At 42.5% G+C, this 21,712-nt stretch overlaps 1 protein-coding gene across 8 annotated transcripts in view; it reads right to left on the bottom strand.

Annotated features, from left to right (window-relative positions):
* Positions 1-8,378: 8,378 nt before the first annotated feature.
* Positions 8,379-21,712, bottom strand: part of jak1 (Janus kinase 1) — a 149,109-nt gene continuing 135,775 nt past the window's right edge. For all 8 annotated transcript variants that reach the window (XM_068037304.1, XM_068037307.1, XM_068037305.1 and 5 more), the window contains 7 exons: positions 21,480-21,574; positions 18,450-18,642; positions 16,655-16,779; positions 15,338-15,510; positions 12,928-13,045; positions 12,503-12,613; positions 8,379-9,932 (listed from right to left, as the gene is read on the bottom strand). In XM_068037304.1, the coding sequence (XP_067893405.1) occupies positions 9,831-9,932; positions 12,503-12,613; positions 12,928-13,045; positions 15,338-15,510; positions 16,655-16,779; positions 18,450-18,642; positions 21,480-21,574 (917 nt within the window). In that variant the 3' untranslated portion in view covers positions 8,379-9,830. The remainder of the gene's footprint in view (positions 9,933-12,502; positions 12,614-12,927; positions 13,046-15,337; positions 15,511-16,654; positions 16,780-18,449; positions 18,643-21,479; positions 21,575-21,712) is intronic.

Genomic DNA, 21,712 nt, shown 5'->3' with positions numbered 1-21,712 from the left:
CAGGGCAAAAGTTGCCTATGTCCATTTGCAGTGTCTAAATAAACCATCGCAACACCCCCACCACCCACCCCGATAGTTAGTGTCTTTTCCATGAACATAAAACAACTTTAGGATCAGCTGTTTCAGATCAGAACCTTCCTATTAACTAACTCCATAACTTAATGTTTTGAACAAATGAGTGCCCCTTTAAGCACTCTTAAATATATGCAAAAACCACTACCATTATACTTCAGAATACCAATTAGCCTAACACTTCAGTACTCCTGTTGTGACAATTCCAGTGGCTGGATATCAGTTTTATTCGTGTGCTAATTGTGCTAGTGTAAATATTACTGCTTCACTTGTCTTTCTCTTGTTCAAAAATGTTCTAAGGGTTGATTTTGGGAAACAATGGGAGGAATCTTACTAGGCCAGTGAAGGTGGCTTTGGAAGTAGATGGGTTTGAGATGGAGGGGGAAGATGGGGAACATTTGAAAGTTACAGGTTTGGTCAGCTCTGATGTGCTCAAAAGGAAATGGAGGCAGAGTCTTTGAATATTCTTAAGGCAGAGGTAGATATATTCTTGATAAGCAAGGAGGTGAAAGGCTATCGGCCATAGGCGGAATGTGGAGTTGAGGTTGCAATCAGATCCGTCATGATTTTTTTGAGGAGGTAACAGAGAGGGCTGATGAGGGCAATGCTGTTGATGTGATGTACGTGGACTTTCAAAAGGTGTTTGATACAGTGCCACACAATAGACCTGTGAGCAAACTTGTAGCTCGTGGAATAAAAGAGATGGTAGCAACATGGATACAAAAATGGCTGAGTGACAGGAAACAAAGAGTAGTGGTGAATAGAGGTTTTTCGGGCTTGAGGAAGGTTGTAGTGGAGTTCCCCAGGGACATTGTTGGGACCCTTGCTTTTCCTGATATATATTATTGACCTAGACCTTGGTGTACAAGGCACAATTTCAAAGTTTGCAGATTATACTAAACTTGGAAGCATTGTGAACTGTGAGGAGAATAGTGTAGAACTTCAAAAGGGCATAGACAAGTTGGTGGAATGGGCAGACAGGTGGCAGATGAAGTTCAATGCAGAAAAATGTGAAGTGATACATTTTGGTAGGAAGAAGATGGAGAGACAGTATAGAATAAAGGGTACAATTCTAAAGGGGGTGCAGCAGCAGAGAGACCTAGGTGTACATGTGCATAAGTCGTTGAAGGAGGCAGGACAGGTTGAGAGCGCAGTTAATAAAGCATACAGTATCCTGGGCTTTATTAATAAGGACAGAGAGTACAAGTGCAAAGAAGTTATGTTGAACTTATTTAAGACACTAGTTCAGCCTCGGCTGGCGTATTGCATCCAGTTTTGGGTGCCGCACTTTAGGAAAGACGTGAGGGCATTGGAGAGAGTACAGAAAAGATTCACGAGAATGGTTCCAGGGATGAGGAATTTAGTTATGAAGATAGATTGGAGAAGTTAGGACTGTTTTCCTTGGAGAAGAGAAAGCTGAGAGGTGATTTGATAGAGGTATTCAAAATCATGAGGGGTCTGGACAGAGTAGATAGAGAGGAACTGTTCCCCCTCGTGAAAGGATCGAGAATGAGAGGGCACTGATTTTTTTTAAAATATTCATTCAAGAGATGTGAGCGTTGCTGGCTAGGCCAGCATTTATTGCCCATCCCTAATTGCCCTAGAGAAGGTGGTGGTAAGCTGCCTTCTTGAACTGCTGCAGTCCATGTGCGGTAGGTACACCCACAGTGCTGTTAGGGAGTTCCAGGATTTTGACCGAGCGACAGTGAAGGAACTTCGATATAGTTCCAAGTCAGGATAGTGTGTGACTTGGAGGGGAACTTGCAGTTGGTGATCCCATCCATTTGCTGCCCTTGTCCTTCTAGTTGGTAGAGGTCGCGGATTTGGAAGGTGCTGTCTAAGGAGCCTTGGTGCGTTGCTGCAGTACATCTTCTAGATGGTACACACTGCTGCCACTGTGCATTGGTGGTGGAGGGAGTGAATAGTTGAGGATGGGGTGCCAATCAAGTGGGCTGCTTTGTCGTGGATGGTGTCGAGCTTCTTGATTGTTGTTGGAGCTGCACCCATCCAGGCAAGTGGAGAGTATTCCAACACACTCCTGACTTGTGGCTTGTAGATGGTGGACAGGCTTCGGCGAGTCAGGAGGTGAGTTACTCGCTGCAGGATTCCTAGCTTCTGACCTGCTCTTGTAGCCACGGTATTTATATGGTGACTCCAGTTCAGTTTCTGGTCAATGGTAGCCCCTAGGCTGTTGATAGTGGGGGATTCAGTGATGGTAATATTACAGAATGTCAAGAGGAGATAGTTAGATTCTCTCTTGTTGGAGATGGTCATTGCCTGGCACTTGTGTGGCACAAATGTTACTTGCCCGAGCCTGGGTATTGTCCAGGTCTTGCTGCATTTCTAAGTGGGCTGCTTCAGTATCTGAGGAGTCGCGAATGGTGCACAACATTGTGTGAACATCTCCACTTCTGACATTATTGAAGAATGGTCATTGATGAAGCAGCTGAAGATGGTTGGGCCGAGGACACTACCCTGAGGAACTGCTGCAGTGATGTCCTGGGGAGCTCAGATGATTGACCTCCAACAACCACAACCATCTTCCTTTGCGTTAGGTATGACTCCAACCAGCGGAGAGTTTTCCCTGATTCCCATTGACTCCAGTTTTGCTAGAGCTCCTTGATGCCATACTCAGTTAAATGATGCCTTGATGTTAAGGGCAGTCGCTCTGACCTCATCTCTCGAGTTCAGCTCTTTTGTCCATGTTTGAACCAAGGCTGTGATGAGGTCAGGAGCTGAGTGGCCCTGGCAGAACCCAAACTGAGTGTCACTGAGCAGGTTATTGCTAAGCAAGTGCTGCTTGATGGCACTGTTGATGACACCTTCCATCACTTTACTGATGATTGAGAGTAGACTGATGGGGTGGTAATTGGCCGGGTTGGACTTGTCCTGCTTTCTGTGTACAGGACATACCTGGGCAATTTTCCACATTGCCCAGTAGATGCCAGCGTTGTAGCTGTACTGGAACAGCGTGGCTAGGGGCGCAGCAATTTCTGGAGCACAGGTCTTCAGTACTATTGCCGGAATAAAGTATTTGGTAAGAGAAGCATAAGTGACATGAGGAAAAACTTTTTCACACGGCGAGTTGTTAAGGTCTGGAATGTGCTGCCTGAGAATGTGGAGGAGGCAGGTTCAATTGAAGCATTCAAAAGGGAATTAGATAAGTTGTATGAAAAGGAAGAATGTGCAGGATTATGGGGAGAATGCAAGGGAATGGAACTGAGGGAGTTGCTCTTTCAGAGAGCAGGTGCAGACATGATGGGCCGAATGGCCTCCTTCTGCGCTGTAACGATTCTGTGTTCCTGCCTCTCTGTGATCTTACTGGAGGTGAGCTGCCACGGGAATTGACAAATTGCTCCATGGAGGCGGGCAGCCAATTGGGGCAATTAAGGCCCCACTTAGCGGTCATCTGCAGAACCTACTGTTATCTTCCCGACATCAGACAGGACCCTGCTGAGGCCAGAGCCTGGCAGCTAACCAGAGGTGGCCTCTTGGCAGCAGGTGAGTAGTGGGGCGGGGAGGCCCATTAGAGCCTCTTCTCCATCTGCAAAACACGAGCCCCTGGAATGCAAAGATTTTCCCCCTCCGTAATGATGGCCTTGACAACTGTGGGCATTTTTTATTTTTAGATTTTCAGCATGCTTCACAGAATGTCTCACCTTTAAGGCACCACTTCAGTCCCCTACTTGCCTCAGCAGCACCCACCTTTCCCAGTAGGGTGTAAGCCAGCTAGTGCTGTAGGCCCTCTGGGCCTCATACCTCGGGAACCCATCTGCCATCCTTCATTGGACAGCGAACACAGAGGTGGCCTGTTAATTGGCCGCCTCTCAAAAGATTTCAACTGTCAGCGCACCTTTGATTCATGCAGGGTCGTGACCCACGAATGGTCCCAATGCCTGAAATTTTTTTAAAGGGCATAAAATGCTTTTTTTGCAGCGGCGACAGGGAGAGCGAGGTGGCAGTTGGGTAAGTAAGTCCTATATATTTGGGCAGCGGCTGAACCCGAGACACGACACCTGTAGTGTCTCCCACCCGCCGCCCTCCTCTAACCAAAAAAAAAAGGACTCGGTGGTGTGCAGATAAGGTAAGGCTTTTTCTATTTATTTTTTTTTCGTGTGATTGGTAAAAACTTTTCGTTCCTTTTTCATTTATCTAAGTTAAGACTAAGCTAAGCTTAAGATTAAAAATGGCAGGAGATCTCAGACCCGTGTTATGCTCCTCTTGCTCAACGTGGGAGCTCAGGGACACGGCTGATGTCCCTGACTCCTTCACGTGCTGGAAGTGTGTCCAGTTGCAGCTCTTGTTAGACCGCATGACGGCTCTGGAGCTGCGGATGGACTCACTTTGGAGCATCCGCGATGCTGAGGAGGTCGTGGATAGCACGTTTAGCGAATTGGTCACACCGCAGATTAGGATTGCTGAGGGAGAAAGGGAATGGGTGACCAAAAGGCAGAGAAAGAGCAGGAAGGCAGTGCAGGTGTCCCCTGCGGTCATCTCCCTCCAAAACAGGTATACTGTTTTGGATACTGTTGAGGGAGATGGCTCACCAGGGGAAGGCAGCAGTAGCCAGGTTCATGGCACCGTGGCTGGCTCTGCTGCTCGGAAGGGCGGGGAAAAGAGTGGAAGGGCTATAGTCATAGGGGATTCGATTGTAAGGGGAGTAGATAGGCGATTCTGTGGTCGAAAACGAGACTCCCAAATGGTATGTTGCCTCCCAGGTGCACGGGTCAGGGATGTCTCAGATCGGCTGCAGAACATTCTGAAAGGGGAGGGTGAACAGCCAGTTGTCACTGTGCACATAGGCACCAATGATATAGGTAAAAAACGGGATGAGGTCCTACAAGCAGAATTTAGGGAGTTAGGAGCCAAGTTTAAAAAGTAGGACCTCAGAGGTAGTAATCTCAGGATTGCTACCAGTGCCACGTGATAGTCAGAGTAGAAATGAAAGAATAGTCAGGATGAATGCGTGGCTTGAGAGATGGTGCAGGAGGGAGGGGTTCAGATTTTTGGGACATTGGGACCGGTTCTGGGGGAGGTGGGACTATTACAAATTGGACGGTCTTCACCTGGGCCGGACTGGAACCAATGTCCTTGGGGGTGCTTTTACTAATGCTGTTGGGGAGGGTTTAAACTAATGTGGCAGGGGGATGGGAACCAAATGAGGAGGTCAGTGGAAAGTAAGGAGGTAGTGACTAAAGCCTGTAAGGAACTAGATAATGAAGTCAGCGTGACTAAGGGGAAGAGTAGGCAGGGAGCAGATGATGAACGCAAAGGGAGTGGTGGTCTGAGGTGCATTTGTTTTAATGCAAGAAGTGTAGTAGGTAAGGCAGATGAACTTAGGACTTGGATTAGTACCTGGGAGTATGATGTTATTGCTATTACTGAGACTTGGTTGAGGGAAGGGCATGATTAGCAACTAAATATCCCAGGATATCGATGCTTCAGGCGGGATAGAGAGGGAGGTAAAAGGGGTGGAGGAGTTGCATTACTGGTCAAAGAGGATATCACAGCTGTGCTGAAGGAGGGCACTATGGAGGACTCGAGCAGTGAGGCAATATGGGCAGAACTCAGAAATAGGAAGGGTGCGGTAACAATGTTGGGGCTGTACTACAGGCCTCCCAACAGCGAGCGTGAGATAGAGGTACAAATACAGGTCTGGATGGAGCAGAATTTGTAAGGAGCATCCAGGAGGGTTTTCTAGAGCAGTATGTAAATAGTCCCACTCGGGAAGGGGCCATACTGGACCTGGTGTTGGGGAATGAGCCCGGCCAGGTGGTTGAAGTTTCAGTAGTTTGGGAATAGTGATCACAATTCCGTAAGTTTTAGAATACTCATGGACAAAGACGAGAGTGGTCCAAAAGGAAGAGTGCTAAATTGGGGGAAGGCCAACTATACCAAAATTCGGCAGGAGCTGGCGAATGTAGATTGGGAGCAGCTGTTTGAAGGTAAATCCACATTTGATATGTGGGAGGCTTTTAAAGAGAGGTTGATTAGCGTGCAGGAGAGACATGTTCCTGTGAAAATGAGGGATAGAAATGGCAAGATTAGGGAACCATGGATGACAGGTGAAATTGTGAGACTAGCTAAGAGGAAAAAGGAAGCATACATAAGGTCTAGGAGGCTGAAGAAAGACGAAGCTTTGAAAGAATATCGGGAATGTAGGACCAATCTGAAACGAGGAATTAAGAGGGCTAAAAGGGGTCATGAAATATCTTTAGCAAACAGGGTTAAGGAAAATCCCAAAGCCTTTTATTCATATATAAGGAGCAAGAGGGTAACTGGAGAAAGGATTGGCCCGCTCAAGGACAAAGGGGGAAAGTTATGTGTGGAGTCAGAGAAAATGGGTGAGATTCTAAACGAGTACTTTGCATCGGTATTCACCGAGGAGAGGGACATGACGGATGTTGAGGTTAGGGACAGATGTTTGATTACTCTAGGTCAAGTCGGCATAAGGAGGGAGGAAGTGTTGGGTATTCTAAAAGGCATTAAGGTGGACAAGTCCCCAGGTCCGGATGGGATCTATCCCAGGTTACTGAGGGAAGCAAGAGAGGAAATAGCTGGGGCCTTAACAGATATCTTTGCAGCATCCTTAAACACGGGTGAGGTCCCGGAGGACTGGAGAATTGCTAATGTTGTCCCCTTGTTTAAGAAGGGTAGCAGGGATAATCCAGGTAATTATAGACCGGTGAGCCTGACATCAGTGGTAGGGAAGCTGCTGGAGAAGATACTGAGGGATAGGATCTATTCCCATTTGGAAGAAAATGGGCTTATCAGTGATAGGCAACATGGTTTTGTGCAGGGAAGGTCATGTCTTACCAACTTAATAGAATTCTTTGAGGAAGTGACAAAGTTGATTGATGAGGGAAGGGCTGTAGATGTCATATACATGGACTTCAGTAAGGCGTTTGATAAGGTTCCCCATGGTAGGCTGATGGAGAAAGTGAAGTCGCATGGGGTCCAGGGTGTACTAGCTAGATGGATAAAGAACTGGCTGGGCAACAGGAGACAGAGAGTAGCAGTGGGAGGGAGTTTCTCAAAATGGAGATGTGTGACCAGTGGTGTTCCACAGCGATCCGTGCTGGGACCACTGTTGTTTGTGATATACATAAATGATTTGGAGGAATGTTTCGGTGGTCTGATTAGCAAGTTTGCAGACAACACTAAGATTGGTGGAGTAGCAGATAGTGAAGGGGACTGTCAGAGAATACAGCAGAATATAGATAGATTGGAGAGTTGGGCAGAGAAATGGCAGATGGAGTTCAATCAGGGCAAATGCGAGGTGATGCATTTTGGAAGATCCAATTCAAGAGTGAACTATACAGTAAATGGAAAAGTCCCGGGGAAAATTGATGTACAGAGAGATTTGGGTGTTCAGGTCCATTGTTCCCTGAAGGTGGCAACGCAGGTCAATAGAGTGGTCAAGAAGGCATACGGCATGCTTTCCTTCATCGGACAGGGTATTGAGTACAAGGGTTGGCAGGTCATGTTACAGTTGTATAAGACTTTGGTTCGGCCACATTTGGAATACTGCGTGCAATTCTGGTCGCCCCATTACCAAAAGGATGTGGATGCTTTGGAGAGGGTGCAGAGGAGGTTCACCAGGATGTTGCCTGGTATGGAGGGCGCTAGCTATGAAGAGAGGTTGAGTAGATTAGGATTATTTTCATTAGAAAGACGGAGGTTGAGGGGGGACCTGATTGAGGTGTACAAAATCATGAGAGGTATAGACAGGGTGGATAGCAAGAAGCTTTTTCCCCAGAGTGGGGGATTCAATTACTAGGGGTCATGAGTTCAAAGTGAGAGGGGAAAAGTTTAGGGGGGATATGCGTGGAAAGTTCTTTACGCAGAGGGTGGTGGGTGCTTGGAACGCGTTGCCAGCGGAGGTGGTAGACGCGGGCACGCTAGCGTCTTTTAAGATGTATCTAGACAGATACATGAATGGGCAGGAAGCAAAGAGATACAGACCCTTAGAAAATAGGCGACATGTTTAGATAGAGTATCTGGATCGGCGCAGGCTTGGAGGGCCTGTTCCTGTAATTTTCTTTGTTCAATGAGTCAGCACAATGGATTAGGTAGCGGAGAACCTAACTGTAATTGGTAATGTTTGCTTGAAATGTGTGTGTATGTAAGATTACAATGTAGTGCGTATGAACAGTATCACTGAGATGCAATACCTACCACTCACTAATTATATTCTTGGGGAAGGTACCAACCAGCAGTTGACACAAATAGAACTGCACCATAAGAAAAAGAGGAGGGGAATAAGATCAGCATAAAAAAGCAAAGATCTGTTTCATGCCAAGAAAGATGCTTTAAAAAAATTTTTTAATTCATATATTGAATTATACAAATATTACAAAAAAGAAACAGATGTAAGTTGTACATAAGTGTGGGATAAATTAATGCACAAACAATCAGTATAATCTCCCTTAATCCATTGTTTTAATTCAGGCAACCTGCACCTTGAGAGGGAAAAGAAAACAGTTGCCGGAGATACAGAGACATTTATTCTGCAGTTTTAAACCCTTAGTGGGGATATCTATGTAGAGCAGTGCTGCTAAATATAAATTTCCATTGTCATTGAAAAAAAAGTGTGAAAGTTAGCAAACCTTTTCCTTGAAAGTTGTATTGGAGGTAAAATTTTCTCAGTGGGTTTTAACCCAATTTAAAATAAATAGGTTGATGAGTGTGAAAGAAGTTTCACATACATCATACCCCTGAGGCAATACTGCATCTCCCAACCAAGAAATTCCCAGGTTCTATCTAATGTCTGTGCTGAGCTGGCTGCTTTCAGTGGTGTTTGCTACAATTGGTTCTGAGTTAGGAAGACCAATTCTCATTTTTGAAGTTTGCCAGGGTTCCTGCACATGATGCTACTCTCGTAACCACCTTCATTCTGTGTTTGGGCATTGAGTGAAGGCAGAATTGTATTTGTCGACTCTTGGTTACCAGCCACATTACCACATGAAAAATAGCCACTTGCATAGGTATTTGAGGCTGGTGACAGTAACTGACCCTATCCTGAGTCAGCATCTTCAGGAAAGATAGGAGAAAAGTAGCAAGAAAGAAAATGTGTGTGTGATGTAACGGAGCATGTTGCCACAACTATTCAGCCATCTTAGTACCCGAAATGAGGAATACTGCAAGCAGCCAGTGAAGTGGTGGACTGACTGGATACTATTTACCACCCTTCCCCAGAATATATGATTCCCTTATCTGCAGGAAATGAATATTCTAATGAATACCTGCTAAGAGTGAGACTTAAATTTCTGAAGGCCTATTCCCTCCCTCTCTACTTAAAAACTGCATATATGAATGTTTCCATATGTTACCATCAACCAACATCAAGAGCTGCATCATTTCAGAAAATTATGCCCACCCTCTTAAGTTTACACGAAAATAAAAATTCAATAGATATATACAAAATTAATGGTTCTAATTTTTATTTAACTGATGCTATTTGTTTCAGAGAGATATTGAAGTTTGAACTGCAAGATTAAAGGACCAATTCTTGTGTGGAGTTAGGTTTATATTTTTACATGAAACTTTAATGGGTTCTATTGCTGGAAAAATTTTCAGGTGACTTCACATAAGGGTATTGCTACATATTTAAAATTTTCTGTTTAAAAATAGAACATATAGTAATGTAGAGAAGTAAATGAATCATTCTGCATAGACATTTAAAAAAAACATCCACTGGTTTGTCTTGCATTGTTCAAATTCAGTATCTCTCTCCAGCATCCCACTGCTTTTTAAATTCATATGCTGTGTAGCAGAGACTCAAATACATTCACGAGGTTTTTAAAAGTGGTTCTGTTGCTTGGACTGTGTTCCCAGCACTTCTGCATGTGATAGTAAACCTGAGAACAAGCAAAATAAAAGTGGAGATTAAAAATTGTTTGACTTGGAGCTGACTGTCACATTCCCCTTGGCTCATTGGTAGTAATCTTCCTGCTGAGTCAATCCATGACTTAAGTACATAATCTTGGCTACTACTTCAGTGCAGTAGTGATGGAACATTGCACTGCCTGAGATGCTGTCTTTTAGATGAGGCAAAAACAGAGGCCATGGATGTAAAAGATCCCATGGCACTATTTGAAGATTAAGGGAGTTCTCTTAGTGTCCCATCCAGAACCTATCTTTCAACCAACATGACCAGAAACAGATTACATTGTCATTTAATTTGTTGCATGCCAATTAGCTGTTGTTTGCCTACTTTACAACAGTGACTACATTTCAACAATACTTCATTGGCAGTGAAGGACTGTGGGCCATCCTGAAGTTGTGAAAGATGCTATATAAATTCAAGTTTTTTCTTTTTAAGCATAGTCTGCCATCACATTGTACTTTTTACCTGCAACTGGTTTCAGCCTAGACTGTTAAAATAAGGAAATTGCATTGGGGCCCACCAGGCTATTTTTAATAGATTAACCACACCATTTTCATCAATCCTTTTTCTTGCCAGAAGCATATCTATTTGTATCAAACTGATTTATATTGTCCACTTCAATGGTCAGCATTAGTACCAAATTCTAAAATTGCTCAATTTTCATTTATAAATCTTATTATAATTTTTTGCTCGTGTCTTGTGACATATTAATCCTTCTCCACAGGGATGATTCTCCTCTCTTCCTCTTAATCTTCCATTGGATCATGAATCTGCTCAATTTTTTTGTTGAATGCACTACAAGATAGTATGACAGTGAGAGATTCAGCTAGTTGGCCATTTGAAATTAAGTATGTTGCTTGCTTGAATTTTTCTACATGAGGTGACATAACTGGTTTGAGTCAGGGATAAAGACAAATGTCTCCTGAATTGCTTTTCCTCTGCTGGTCAATGCAATTCATGTTCCTATTTTCTCAAATGATCATTATTGAGCAATTGATTTAAATATGCTCAAATGAATATTGGCAGACACCTGAGCCTTTTGTCTTGGATCCCTTGCTGGGGTACAGTTCCATGGGCACAGACAACTCACCCAAGGCCCCTTCCTCACGTGAGCTTCAATACTGAATGGCATTAGTCAATGTGCCCTCACTTGATATGCATGTATAAACATCTACTGCATTCTCTCTCCCCTTTCACCCCCATCAAAAATTAAGGCCAATGATAATTAATCACAGAGGAGTGGCATGGGCACTATGTCTGTCTGGGTGTATAGCTCCATTTCCTGCAAGTTACTGATTCTCTTCTTTAATGAATAACAGACAATTGAACATGTAATATTCAATTGTGTATTATTCAGTCTTACTCAACTGTAAGTCCAAGTTTTTTTCACTAAAATAATATTTCTGAAAAAATAGACATGCTGCTCAAAGCTTTTCGTCTTGTACTCAGGACAGATGCAAGAATGCCAAATTCAAAAGGGAGCAACAATTTAGAATGCATGAGAAAAGGGTGTTGATTGACAAGTTGACTCTGGTTGAAGTGTTCCCATGGAGAATGCACCAGGGAACTATTGTCCCCCACACTTCTGTTACTTCAAAAAAGGTGCAACACCTGGACATGTTCCTTTTGCTTGCAGAGGACAGGTCCCTGCATATGAATATACGTAGCTTCTAGCAAGCGTGAGTGAGCCACATTGCGAGCCCGAATGATAATCTTAAATTGGTTGTTAGTATAACTCTCAGCACACTCAGGATTGTTCAGTAAGTGCTGTCCAATCTAAAGTTAGCCCAATGCGTTCTGAGTTTTGCAAGTACGGGCTGGTTGAGTACAGTCAGTACTCTGCCTATTGCGAACAGCTGAAGGGACATGCTGTTTGATACGATCTGTCAGTCACTGGGATGTATGGCCTACATACCTGGCATCACATTGACACTGGAATTCATATACCACATTACTAATATACCACATTCACTAACATGCCACTCAAGGAAATCATAGACATTTGCACTGCGTCACTATATCATGGCAAGCTAGATATACTGCCATTTTCTTAATCTGTATTCATTGAATTTACGAACCTATGAAGCAATTTAAGATCATCAGTTGGGCTTGCAATGTAGCTCACTTACGCTTGCTCGAAGCTATATATATTCAGACACAGGGACCTATCCTCTGCAGACAAAAGGAACATGTCCAGGGTTTGCACCTTTTTTTGAATTAACAAACGCATGGGGGAAGGACAATAGTTCCCTGGTGCATTCTCCATGGTAACAGCTCAACCAGAGTTGACTTAACAACCATTCAGCATCCTTTTCTCATGCAGTATAAATTGTTGCTCCCTTTTGAATTTGATATTCTTGCATTTGTCCTGCTGAGTGCAAGACAAAAAACTTCAACAGCATGTCACTTTTTTTCAGCAATACTCAAGTTCTGTACTACCAAGATACTATTAAAATACTTAAACAGTACTGAGCTTAAAATCCTGTAACAGTTCAGATTGGAATATTACGTGCCAGTAAATATACATTTGAGTATTCGTACCTCATCAGGGCAATGCACTGGGCAAGGCAAACGCTTGCCTTCTTCAAGTACCCGCACAAGCCTTGTGACAGTCATCTGACCTTGAGTTGGCCCAATCAATTTCAGGAACATCTGTGAGAATGAAAACAATGCGCATTGTTAGATTAAAAGCAAAATACTGCGGATGCTGGAAATCTGAAACAAAAACAAGAAATGCTGGATTCACTCAGCAGGTCTGGCAGCATCTGTGGAAAGAGAAGCAGAGTTAACGTTTCGGGTCAGTGACGAAGAAGGGTCACTGACCCGAAACGTTAACTCTGCTTCTCTTTCCACAGATGCTGCCAGACCTGCTGAGTGAATCCAGCATTTCTCGCATTGTTAGATACTGTTTGGACATAGACATGGGTAAATCACAAGTGGAAGTGTTGTAGGAACACATCACTTACATTCATTGGACTGTGTTCAGACTCGCAGTATGTTAGCAATTCATACAAGGTAACACCAAAGGACCACACATCAGAAGCAATGTAGAACTTGCAATGAATCAAGCATTCTGGTGCATACCTGCAGAAACAAATCCAAGAATTGTACTGAGTCAGTCACGTCAGGGAGAGAGCATTTGACTACCCAGAAGAGTGCTTTTCCATTTTACTTTAAAAATGCAAAATAGAAATCATATAAAACATATTATTTCTCTTTAAAATATGGGATGTCTATGCTAGAGAATGGAACATTTTCCTCCCACTTTTACCATTGACTGTTAGCATCAGATATTCCCAGGCGAGTGCAGTCAGCAGCCATTGCTGCGTTAACCCTGGTTTCCACCCCTCTGCCACCACCATGTTTCTATGTTTCGTTTTCTTCCAAATGTAAAAATCACCATGGATTGTTGGCTACAGATGGCCTTGTGGCTACTTCCTGTATGACAGCCTTTGATGCGCACAATACTTCTGTAGCTAAATGCCATCTGAACATTAACTGTTTACATATCCCTTCCTTTGAATGTAAGCAATAAGGTTAATGAGGATATGAGGAACCCTGATGCCCACCTGATTGCCATCTGTGGCATCCTGCACTCTAGGGAAGCCTACCAACCGTTATAATCAGTGTCTGCCACTTGCATGATACAGGCATCTGTTGCAGACTGCCTGATATGAGACATGCCCCTGGGGTGGGTAGGCAGGTTCCAGTAAGATGAAAGCTTCACGCTGTTGTAACCTACTAGAAGAAATGTTTCTGGCTCAATTGTTGTCCACAAGTCATCCTACAGCAGATGGCGCAATTACATGACAATCCATGAGAAGATGGGGAGGGAGATGATGAATGGTCTCCTTTGACATGTACATGACATATTGAGGGCATATCTAATCTGGGATACTGGGCATAGAAGATTTCACATACAAAACTGCCAAGACTCCCAGAGAATGTTCCTGCACATCCAATGCTCCTAGCACTAGTACTGCATCCAAGTGAGAGAGGTTTCTTGTCAGCAGCTCTCCACGCTCGTTAATGAGGTCACACAGTTGAGTCATTTGACCCTGGGAGGCGAGCAGCCTCATGCTGTTGACAAACTGCTCCAAGGCCTCATAGTTGGGATTGGCAGACAGAATGTTTTAAATGCCATTGCACTTCCATGAATGACCTCTCATGAACTGCTCTTCCTCATCTGGAAAAATCTAGCATGTTTGGAAATCTGCTCAGAGTGCCCATGTATCACTGAGAAGTGTTATTTCAATGCTTACAGCAACTAAGAATACTTAAGAAAAGTACTGCCAGCAAAACAAACGCCAAAGTTTCCAACAAGATGAACTAGGGCCTGAGACAAAAGCCAAAATCATTTTAACAAAAAGACAAAATAAATTGGAGAATCAAAACACCTATCTACCCTTAAGACGGCTATTTGAACATGCCAGGCCCAAGAGTATTGGTGCACTAATTTCAAGTAGGCAAGCTGCATGTCTTGGGTGTCCTATGTCCACAGTCAACAGTACTTAGAAAGGGCCCACATTTACATTATTCGTCAATTTAAATGAGGCCCACACGGGCTGGTAATGTGGCACTAGAAATCATGGGCTGAATTTTCAATGGCCCATGGCAGTGGGACTGGAGCCGGGGGGCCGAAAATGGGAGGGTTCCTGGCACGTTCCCACCTCCACAGGATTATAAAGGAGTAGAATTGACATCGGAAATGGTTATCTGCTTGGCTGCGGTGGGTAACAGAGCTTAATTATGGCTACTCTCCCGACGTTGACTAGATTTTCGATCCAGCGCACGGGGTGCCTGTCCTGTCTGGAGGCCATCTTTGAAACTGTGGTGGCCTCCCAGCAGCAGGGTGGGCAGATATCTGAGCCAAAGGCTCCAATCTATTTGGAAGTCTCCACTCCACAAATCAGCTGCAACCACGCCAGTGACCTGGAATGTAGGTACCCTCAAGTCTCGCCACCTACTTCAGCAACTTACACCTCTGACAATGGGGCCAGCCAGTCTTTGACTGCTAAAAGGTCTCCTATTGGCTTTCCAGACTCACAGCACGCCCACTATCCTTAATTGAACAGGAGTCCTACAGGTGATCACTTAATTGGCCACCCCTTTCAAAAATCACCCTCTGGGTTCTGTTGCTGTTATTTGTGGATTCCTGGCTTGCATCTCATCCAGCCAGCAGGATCGGGACCCCAGAATAAAAATTCAGCCCCCATGTCAGAAAAATCAGATGTGACCATGGAGCCAATTCCATGACGCTCCCACCCCTCCCCACTGCCTGTGAGTCTCTGTGCCTCCTATAGAGCATCAGGAAATCTTGCCTAATAACATCCCTCACCTTGATGAGCAAAAAAAAAGACTAGCTTCAACACTTACCAAAACACAGGACTGTCCAAATCATCTTGCACTTTGTAATACTCCTTGTTTGTCTGGATAGCTTTTGTTAGTCCAAAGTCTCCAATTTTTACCCGGTTTTCGTTTTCAACAAGGACATTTCTCGCAGCTAAATCTCGATGAACATACTGCAGAGATCCCAAGTACTCCATTCCCTAAAACAATAGTTTGCAATTTTCATTATTGTGTTAAAGTCAACATTCTATGTAAATTCAGCCTAACTTATGCAAATTAAGAGCCTTGTACGTTGCCTTATTCTCCAGACTCCTCATCGTAGGCACTAAATACAGGTTGGTTGGCAGACAAATTACTTTCTAGTAGACCCCACTGCTGCTACTTTCAATTTGTCTCACTTTCAGAGGTGTGAGAGTCACCTGTGAATGAATCTTCCTGATTTTATTTCTCTCACATCCCTCCCTGCTCCCCCTTCCCATAGGCCTCTAGTTCACATCTCTCCACAATGGTTAAAAATATATCTATACTTCTGACAATCGTAACTGATGCTTTTCTTATTTTACTACCTGCAAGGAGGCCTGCCAGATTTGTTCTCTGTCCCTGCTATTTTGCTGAGTGATATTTATCGAAAGTTGCCAAGTGCATGCTAGAATAGAATGACTGAAAACAACAGAGGCTGAGACTGCAGATTAGCCCTGAGTGTTGCAATGTGTAGCTGTCAATGAAGTGGCAGCACAAAAAGAATATCTGCACCACGTAGAAAGAGTAGGCACTTTAAAGCAATTTTTCAATATAATTCTTGGTCAACAACAATGTTTATTAAAGATCCTCAATGTGTCAGCTCTCTCCTCCAAGGTAATTCCACTGTATAGTTTGACACTAATAAGTATTAGATTAGCTGATCTTAGCTGGAGCACTGGTGGCAGAAGATTTGTGCTTCTCCCCTTTGTGGAAGCTTGGGGTGGGGTGGGGTGGGGGAGCGGAAAGATAGGAAAAAAATCAATCGGGGTTTGTGTTCCTGATTGCTTTCCAATAGCTCTTGTTGGAAAGTGTAATTGTGTGGTTGCTGGGAGGTCAGGATTGGGACAGATTTTATGGCCTCACCACTGAAACAAAAAATAAGGACTTGGAAAATAACATTATAAATTTTTGAAACAGTTATAGAAGGCACCAGAACATAAGAATGAATATGAAATACTGATTATGCTCAATGGTCGGAACCTATAAATTACTAATGAAAATTTGTTCTTTGATCCAGGTACAGTCAATACAATCTGTGTTCTTCACAATAAAGCTGAACGTTATTGTTACTGATGTACAACTTGCTATACAACAGTCACCTACCTTACAAATTTGCAGTGCATATTGAATTTGGCTTTTTAAAGTAACTTTCTGTTTATGACGTGGAAGATATTCTTTAAGGCTTCCAGCAGGAAGATATTCCATGATTAGCTTCATCCCCCTTCCACCTGGAAACAGACCAAATAGAGGAAAATGTAGTTACAAATTGCATAAGAACATGTAAGAAAACATGAATGAGAAAAGGCAATTTGGCCCATTAAACCTGTGCAATCTCTTCTATCAACAATTCAACCCATTTCAACTCCACTTAAAAAATTCTGCAAAGTTCTTCCCTATTCCACCAAAGTAAATCAAAGAAAGATTTTACAACCTGGTCATCATAAAATCTGATGAAAGGTCACCGACCTGAAACATTAACTCTGTTTTTCTCTCCACAGATGCCGCCTAACCTCCAGTGTATTTCCAGCATTTTCTGTTTTTACTTCTGATTTCCAGCATCTGCAGTATTTTGCTTTTGTGTTTGCATTAAAATATGAAATTGGTGGGAACGGAGTGCAAAATGAAGACACTACATTGTAACTACTTGCCTGCTACGTTGCTGCCAAGCAGAAATTTAAAGCTTCACCATACTGTTGTTTCACTCTAGATCTTCACTAGGCTGACTTTCCATCGTTACTGTGTTATATGATAAGCAACAATAAAAACTGATCCTGCGATCACTTGGCATATCTGCGTACCAATACATGCCATTACTGAATGATATGAAGCAGGCTCAATACCTTCAGTATGCTGAGTTTCTGCTCTGAGTTGCAATGCTGAGCAAAGGCAGACACTTCACCACACGAGGGGATGATAAGAAAAACTTAGGAAGGGTGTGCACTTCCTGGAGGACATTTTCTGAGCAGCACTGACAGTCTTGGAGCATGGCATCTGCCCTCACAGTCAGTCAGTGCATGTCTTAGGGAGCATTTATATGCTTAACAAAGGTAATATGATGTAGATTAATGACAAAGAGGGCAGAAGTTAAATACAGGTTTTCAAAACCAAACAAATCTTCAGTGATTCATTATAGACATGCAATTTACAGAATTAAATGATTTTCACAGCTATTGTTTAAAGATTCCTTGAAAGATTCTAGAAACAACAACTTGCATTTCTATAGCACCTTTAACATAGTAAAGTGAGCCACATATGAACTTATTAGGACAGAAACTTGTTCAACGAGGTAGGCTTTAAGGACTGTCTTAAAGGAGGCGAGACACAGAGGGGTTTAGGGAGGGAATTTCACAACTTAAGGCTTAGGCAGCTGATGGCACAACTGCCAATAATCTTTATATTGTCAGGAAACAAGGGACAAGTTACAAAAATTCTTCTCACTATCCTGAAGGTAATGTCTGTTACTGTGATACAGATCAGCAATCTGCCAGTACCTGAACCAAGTAGCTATTTGTTTGTCTATGAGGTGCTTTGTAGCATAGCTTAATCCTGCACTCACTTAAACTCTACACAGAACTTCCAGCAAATGTCATTATATAGCACGCAGGAACTCTGGCTGATATTTTATCCCCTTAGCATAAGATCACTGGCACCAATTTAGAACTCTTAGAGCTTTCCCAGATTAGTTCAGTTAACTGAATATAGCCTGGTGATCGAACCTGGAAACTCACTGATCTGTAAGTTTCACTACCATACCATGAACTATATTTACCATGTAAGCATTGAGGGAAGCTCAAGTCAGACTTGATACAAAAACATGATTATTCTTCACAGAATCCATTTTGTCTTATTATTTGTATGAAGTAGAAAACATGCAAAAAATCATGAAATGCAAACTTACCTTCCTCAGTGCATATTCCTTTATACTTCACAATATTTTCATGATAGAGCGTTTTCAGAATTTCAACTTCTCTCTTGAGATCTGCTTTGTGTTCTTCACTGCTATCTGGTTTTAAAGATTTGACAGCAACAAGTTCACCTGTGTTGTCACCCTCTGGGTCATAGCGACAGAGCTCAACTTTTCCAAAATGGCCCTTGAGAGATTAAATAAAGAACAGCAGTTAACAAATCTCCAACTTCACTGAAAAAACACTATTTTACTGAACAGTTGATTCCAAGTCAGGGTAGACAAGGAGCTCCAAGGGGAGGCAGTCTGAATTGATAACTCAGCCAGCCTACTATCCTCTCAGTTCTTGACCAGGCTGCTGGATGGTACATCACATGGAAGGCATATCAGACCACCTTGGTCTCACCTTTTCCTCTCAATACAATAATTTTTAAAATTAAATATTCATAGTCATCTTTTTTTGTGTTCCTTGCCTCACAGAAGGATAGAATGATCTAGGCCATAGATTTCTCTATGACAATTGTCAATACCATTTTGTTATAGCAATGTAAGAATGAATTCAAGTACTTCAAGTGGTTCTTCATGGCCTTTCTCCCCTAAAGGAGGGCAATAACTGGACCATATAAAATTACAGTGGGAATCATGTAGCTTTGTCCAAAATTAACCAAGCATCCATCTATAATTCAATCACATTATGCTTATCTGCATATCTTTTCTAATGCAAAAGCAAAATACTGCAGATGGTGGAAATCCAAAATAAAATCAGAAAGTGCTGGAAATACTCAGCCAGTCAGGCAGCATCTGCCACAGATGCTGACAAACCTGCTGAACATTTCCAACAGTTAATTAATTCTATAATGATTGGAACCACAAATGTGGCCAGTGTCTTCCTTCAGTGATCATATTTTATAAATTTAAAGTAATTCTCCAATTTTCAGTTCTTGAAATAAACATTTATTTAACATTTAAATAAGTCAAAATGCTCCATTTATCCAGCTAAGGATTGAATCAGGCTCTTTCTGACAACCAAACTAAGAATCAACAGATATCATCCAGCTGAGGCAAATTAATAAGAAGGAGCCCTGTGACCAAATTTCACTACCTTGTGACTGAGGCATTGATATTCTACAACTTTTGCTGCCAAATAACTTAAAACAAGTCAATTTGGCTAAAATGTTACAACACAAGGTAATTGTACATTAAGTGCCCAGAGTTGATAATGCTTAATTATTACATAAGATATGCAATGTGAAAAAACATTTGATCTATCAGGCTCATTCATTTCATATGGCATGTACAATTCTGATTCTATTATGGACTCTACCGAACCCATCTGATCTTTTAAGAAAATATTCTACAAGCTTTTCTCCCTGCTTCCAAAAGTAAATCAAACAACTCTCCAGAATACCTATCTAACTATATATCATATATTATACATCTTTGATTGATTGCCTTCCTTTGAAAGGCACTTCCATAGCTCCAGTACCTCGGAACTTGATCATGTTCCACACAGCACTGAATCATCTTTGTTAATTACTGCTGTTAATTCTTAATGCTGTTCTCATCCAGATATTTAATCAGATCTTTTACAAAATGTATTATTCAACATTGCTTTAAATGAGAGTCTAATCTACGTGTATTACTTTTTGGAAGAAAAAAATCCTTCTGATTTGTTTGCATCCACATTATCTATTCTCTTCTCAAATCAAACCTGAAGCAAATAAAGTCAATATATCAAGATCCATTTCACTGTAGAATAGTTGTTACTTTTCTACACCTCAAAACTATGGAACTGTTTATAATATAAAAGCAAAATACTGTGGATGTTGGAAATCTGAAATAAAAACAAGAAATGCTGGAAATACTCAGCAGGTTTGGCAGCATCTGCGGAGAGAGAAGCAGGGTTAACGTTTCAGGTCAGTGACCTTCTTCAGAACTGGCAAATATTAGAAATGTAAAAGGTTATAAGCAAATAAAGCGGGGGTGGGGCAAGCGATAACAAAGGAGAAGGTGTAAATAGGACAAGGTCACAGAATAGCTGACCAGAAGGTCGTAGAGCAAAGGCAAACAATATGTTAATGGTGTGTTGAAACACAAAGTATTAGTACAGATATGGTGGTAACGGACTGAAAATTGAACAGCCGCAAGTACAAACATGAAAAAAAACAGTGGGTAAGCAAACTGAACAAACTAAGAAGAAATAAAACAAAATAAACACAAAAAATATATAAATAAAAGGGAAAAAAAAAATAAAAATTAAATGGGAGGCCCATCATGCTCTGAAATTATTGAACTCAATGTTCAGTCTGGCAGGCTGAATCGGTAAATGAGATGCTATTCCTCGAGCTTGCGTTGATGTTCACTGGAACACTGCAGTAATCCCAGGACAGAAATGTGAGCATGAGAGCAGGGGGGAGTGTTGAAATGGCCAGCAACCGGAAGCTCGGGGTCCTGCTTGCGGACTGAGCGGAATACTCCGCAAAGCGGTCACCCGGTGTGCGTTTGGTCTCCCCAATGTAGAGGAGACCACATTGTGAGCAGCGAATACAGTATACTACATTGAAAGAAGTACAAGTAAATCGCTGCTTCACCTGAAAGGAGTGTTTGGGGCCTGGGATAGTGAGGAGAGAGGATGTAAAAGGGCAGGTATTATACCTCCTGCGATTGCAGGGGAAGGTGCCATGGGAAGGGGATGAGGTGGTGGGGGTGATGGAGGAGTGGACTAGGGTGTCACGGAGGGAATGATTCCTTCGGAATGCTGACAGGGGAAGGGAGGGGAAGATGCGTTTGGTAGTGTTTATGGAACTGTTTACTTCCCTCAGTCTTCTCTTCTGCCTACAAATCTATAGGCATCTAAAGCCCGAATTTGGTATCAATTAATACGTCATTTGTCTTCCCTCCTATCCTGGTCAACCTTGGTGTTTTCCTGCAGTATGGCCTTTGAACATTCACACAGTAATTTAAACAATCACTGTCTCCAGGTGCAGTGTCCTAAATCACATGCAAATGAAACCAGCTGCTTACCTCACCCAGATCCCGTATCCTTCGGAGGAATCTTTTTTCAAAGTGAGTTGGATCAATTTCTGCCTTGGGTTTATCTTCTGGAACTATATTAGGATCTGACCATAAACATTAAAAAAAGTTTTGTAACAAGTGTAAAGAACAGTAAAAATAACAAGTAAAAGATCAGATAATTAAGGTTATTTGTTTCCTTTGGTTTCTTTATCGCGGTGCCAATAACGGTTTATTGACATCCT

Source organism: Heterodontus francisci, chromosome 8 (assembly GCF_036365525.1).
Source record: "Heterodontus francisci isolate sHetFra1 chromosome 8, sHetFra1.hap1, whole genome shotgun sequence".
Classification (NCBI taxonomy): Eukaryota; Metazoa; Chordata; class Chondrichthyes; order Heterodontiformes; family Heterodontidae; genus Heterodontus; species Heterodontus francisci.
The sequence above is the reverse complement of the archived record's forward strand: the minus strand, read 5'-3'. Positions and strand labels throughout refer to the sequence as shown.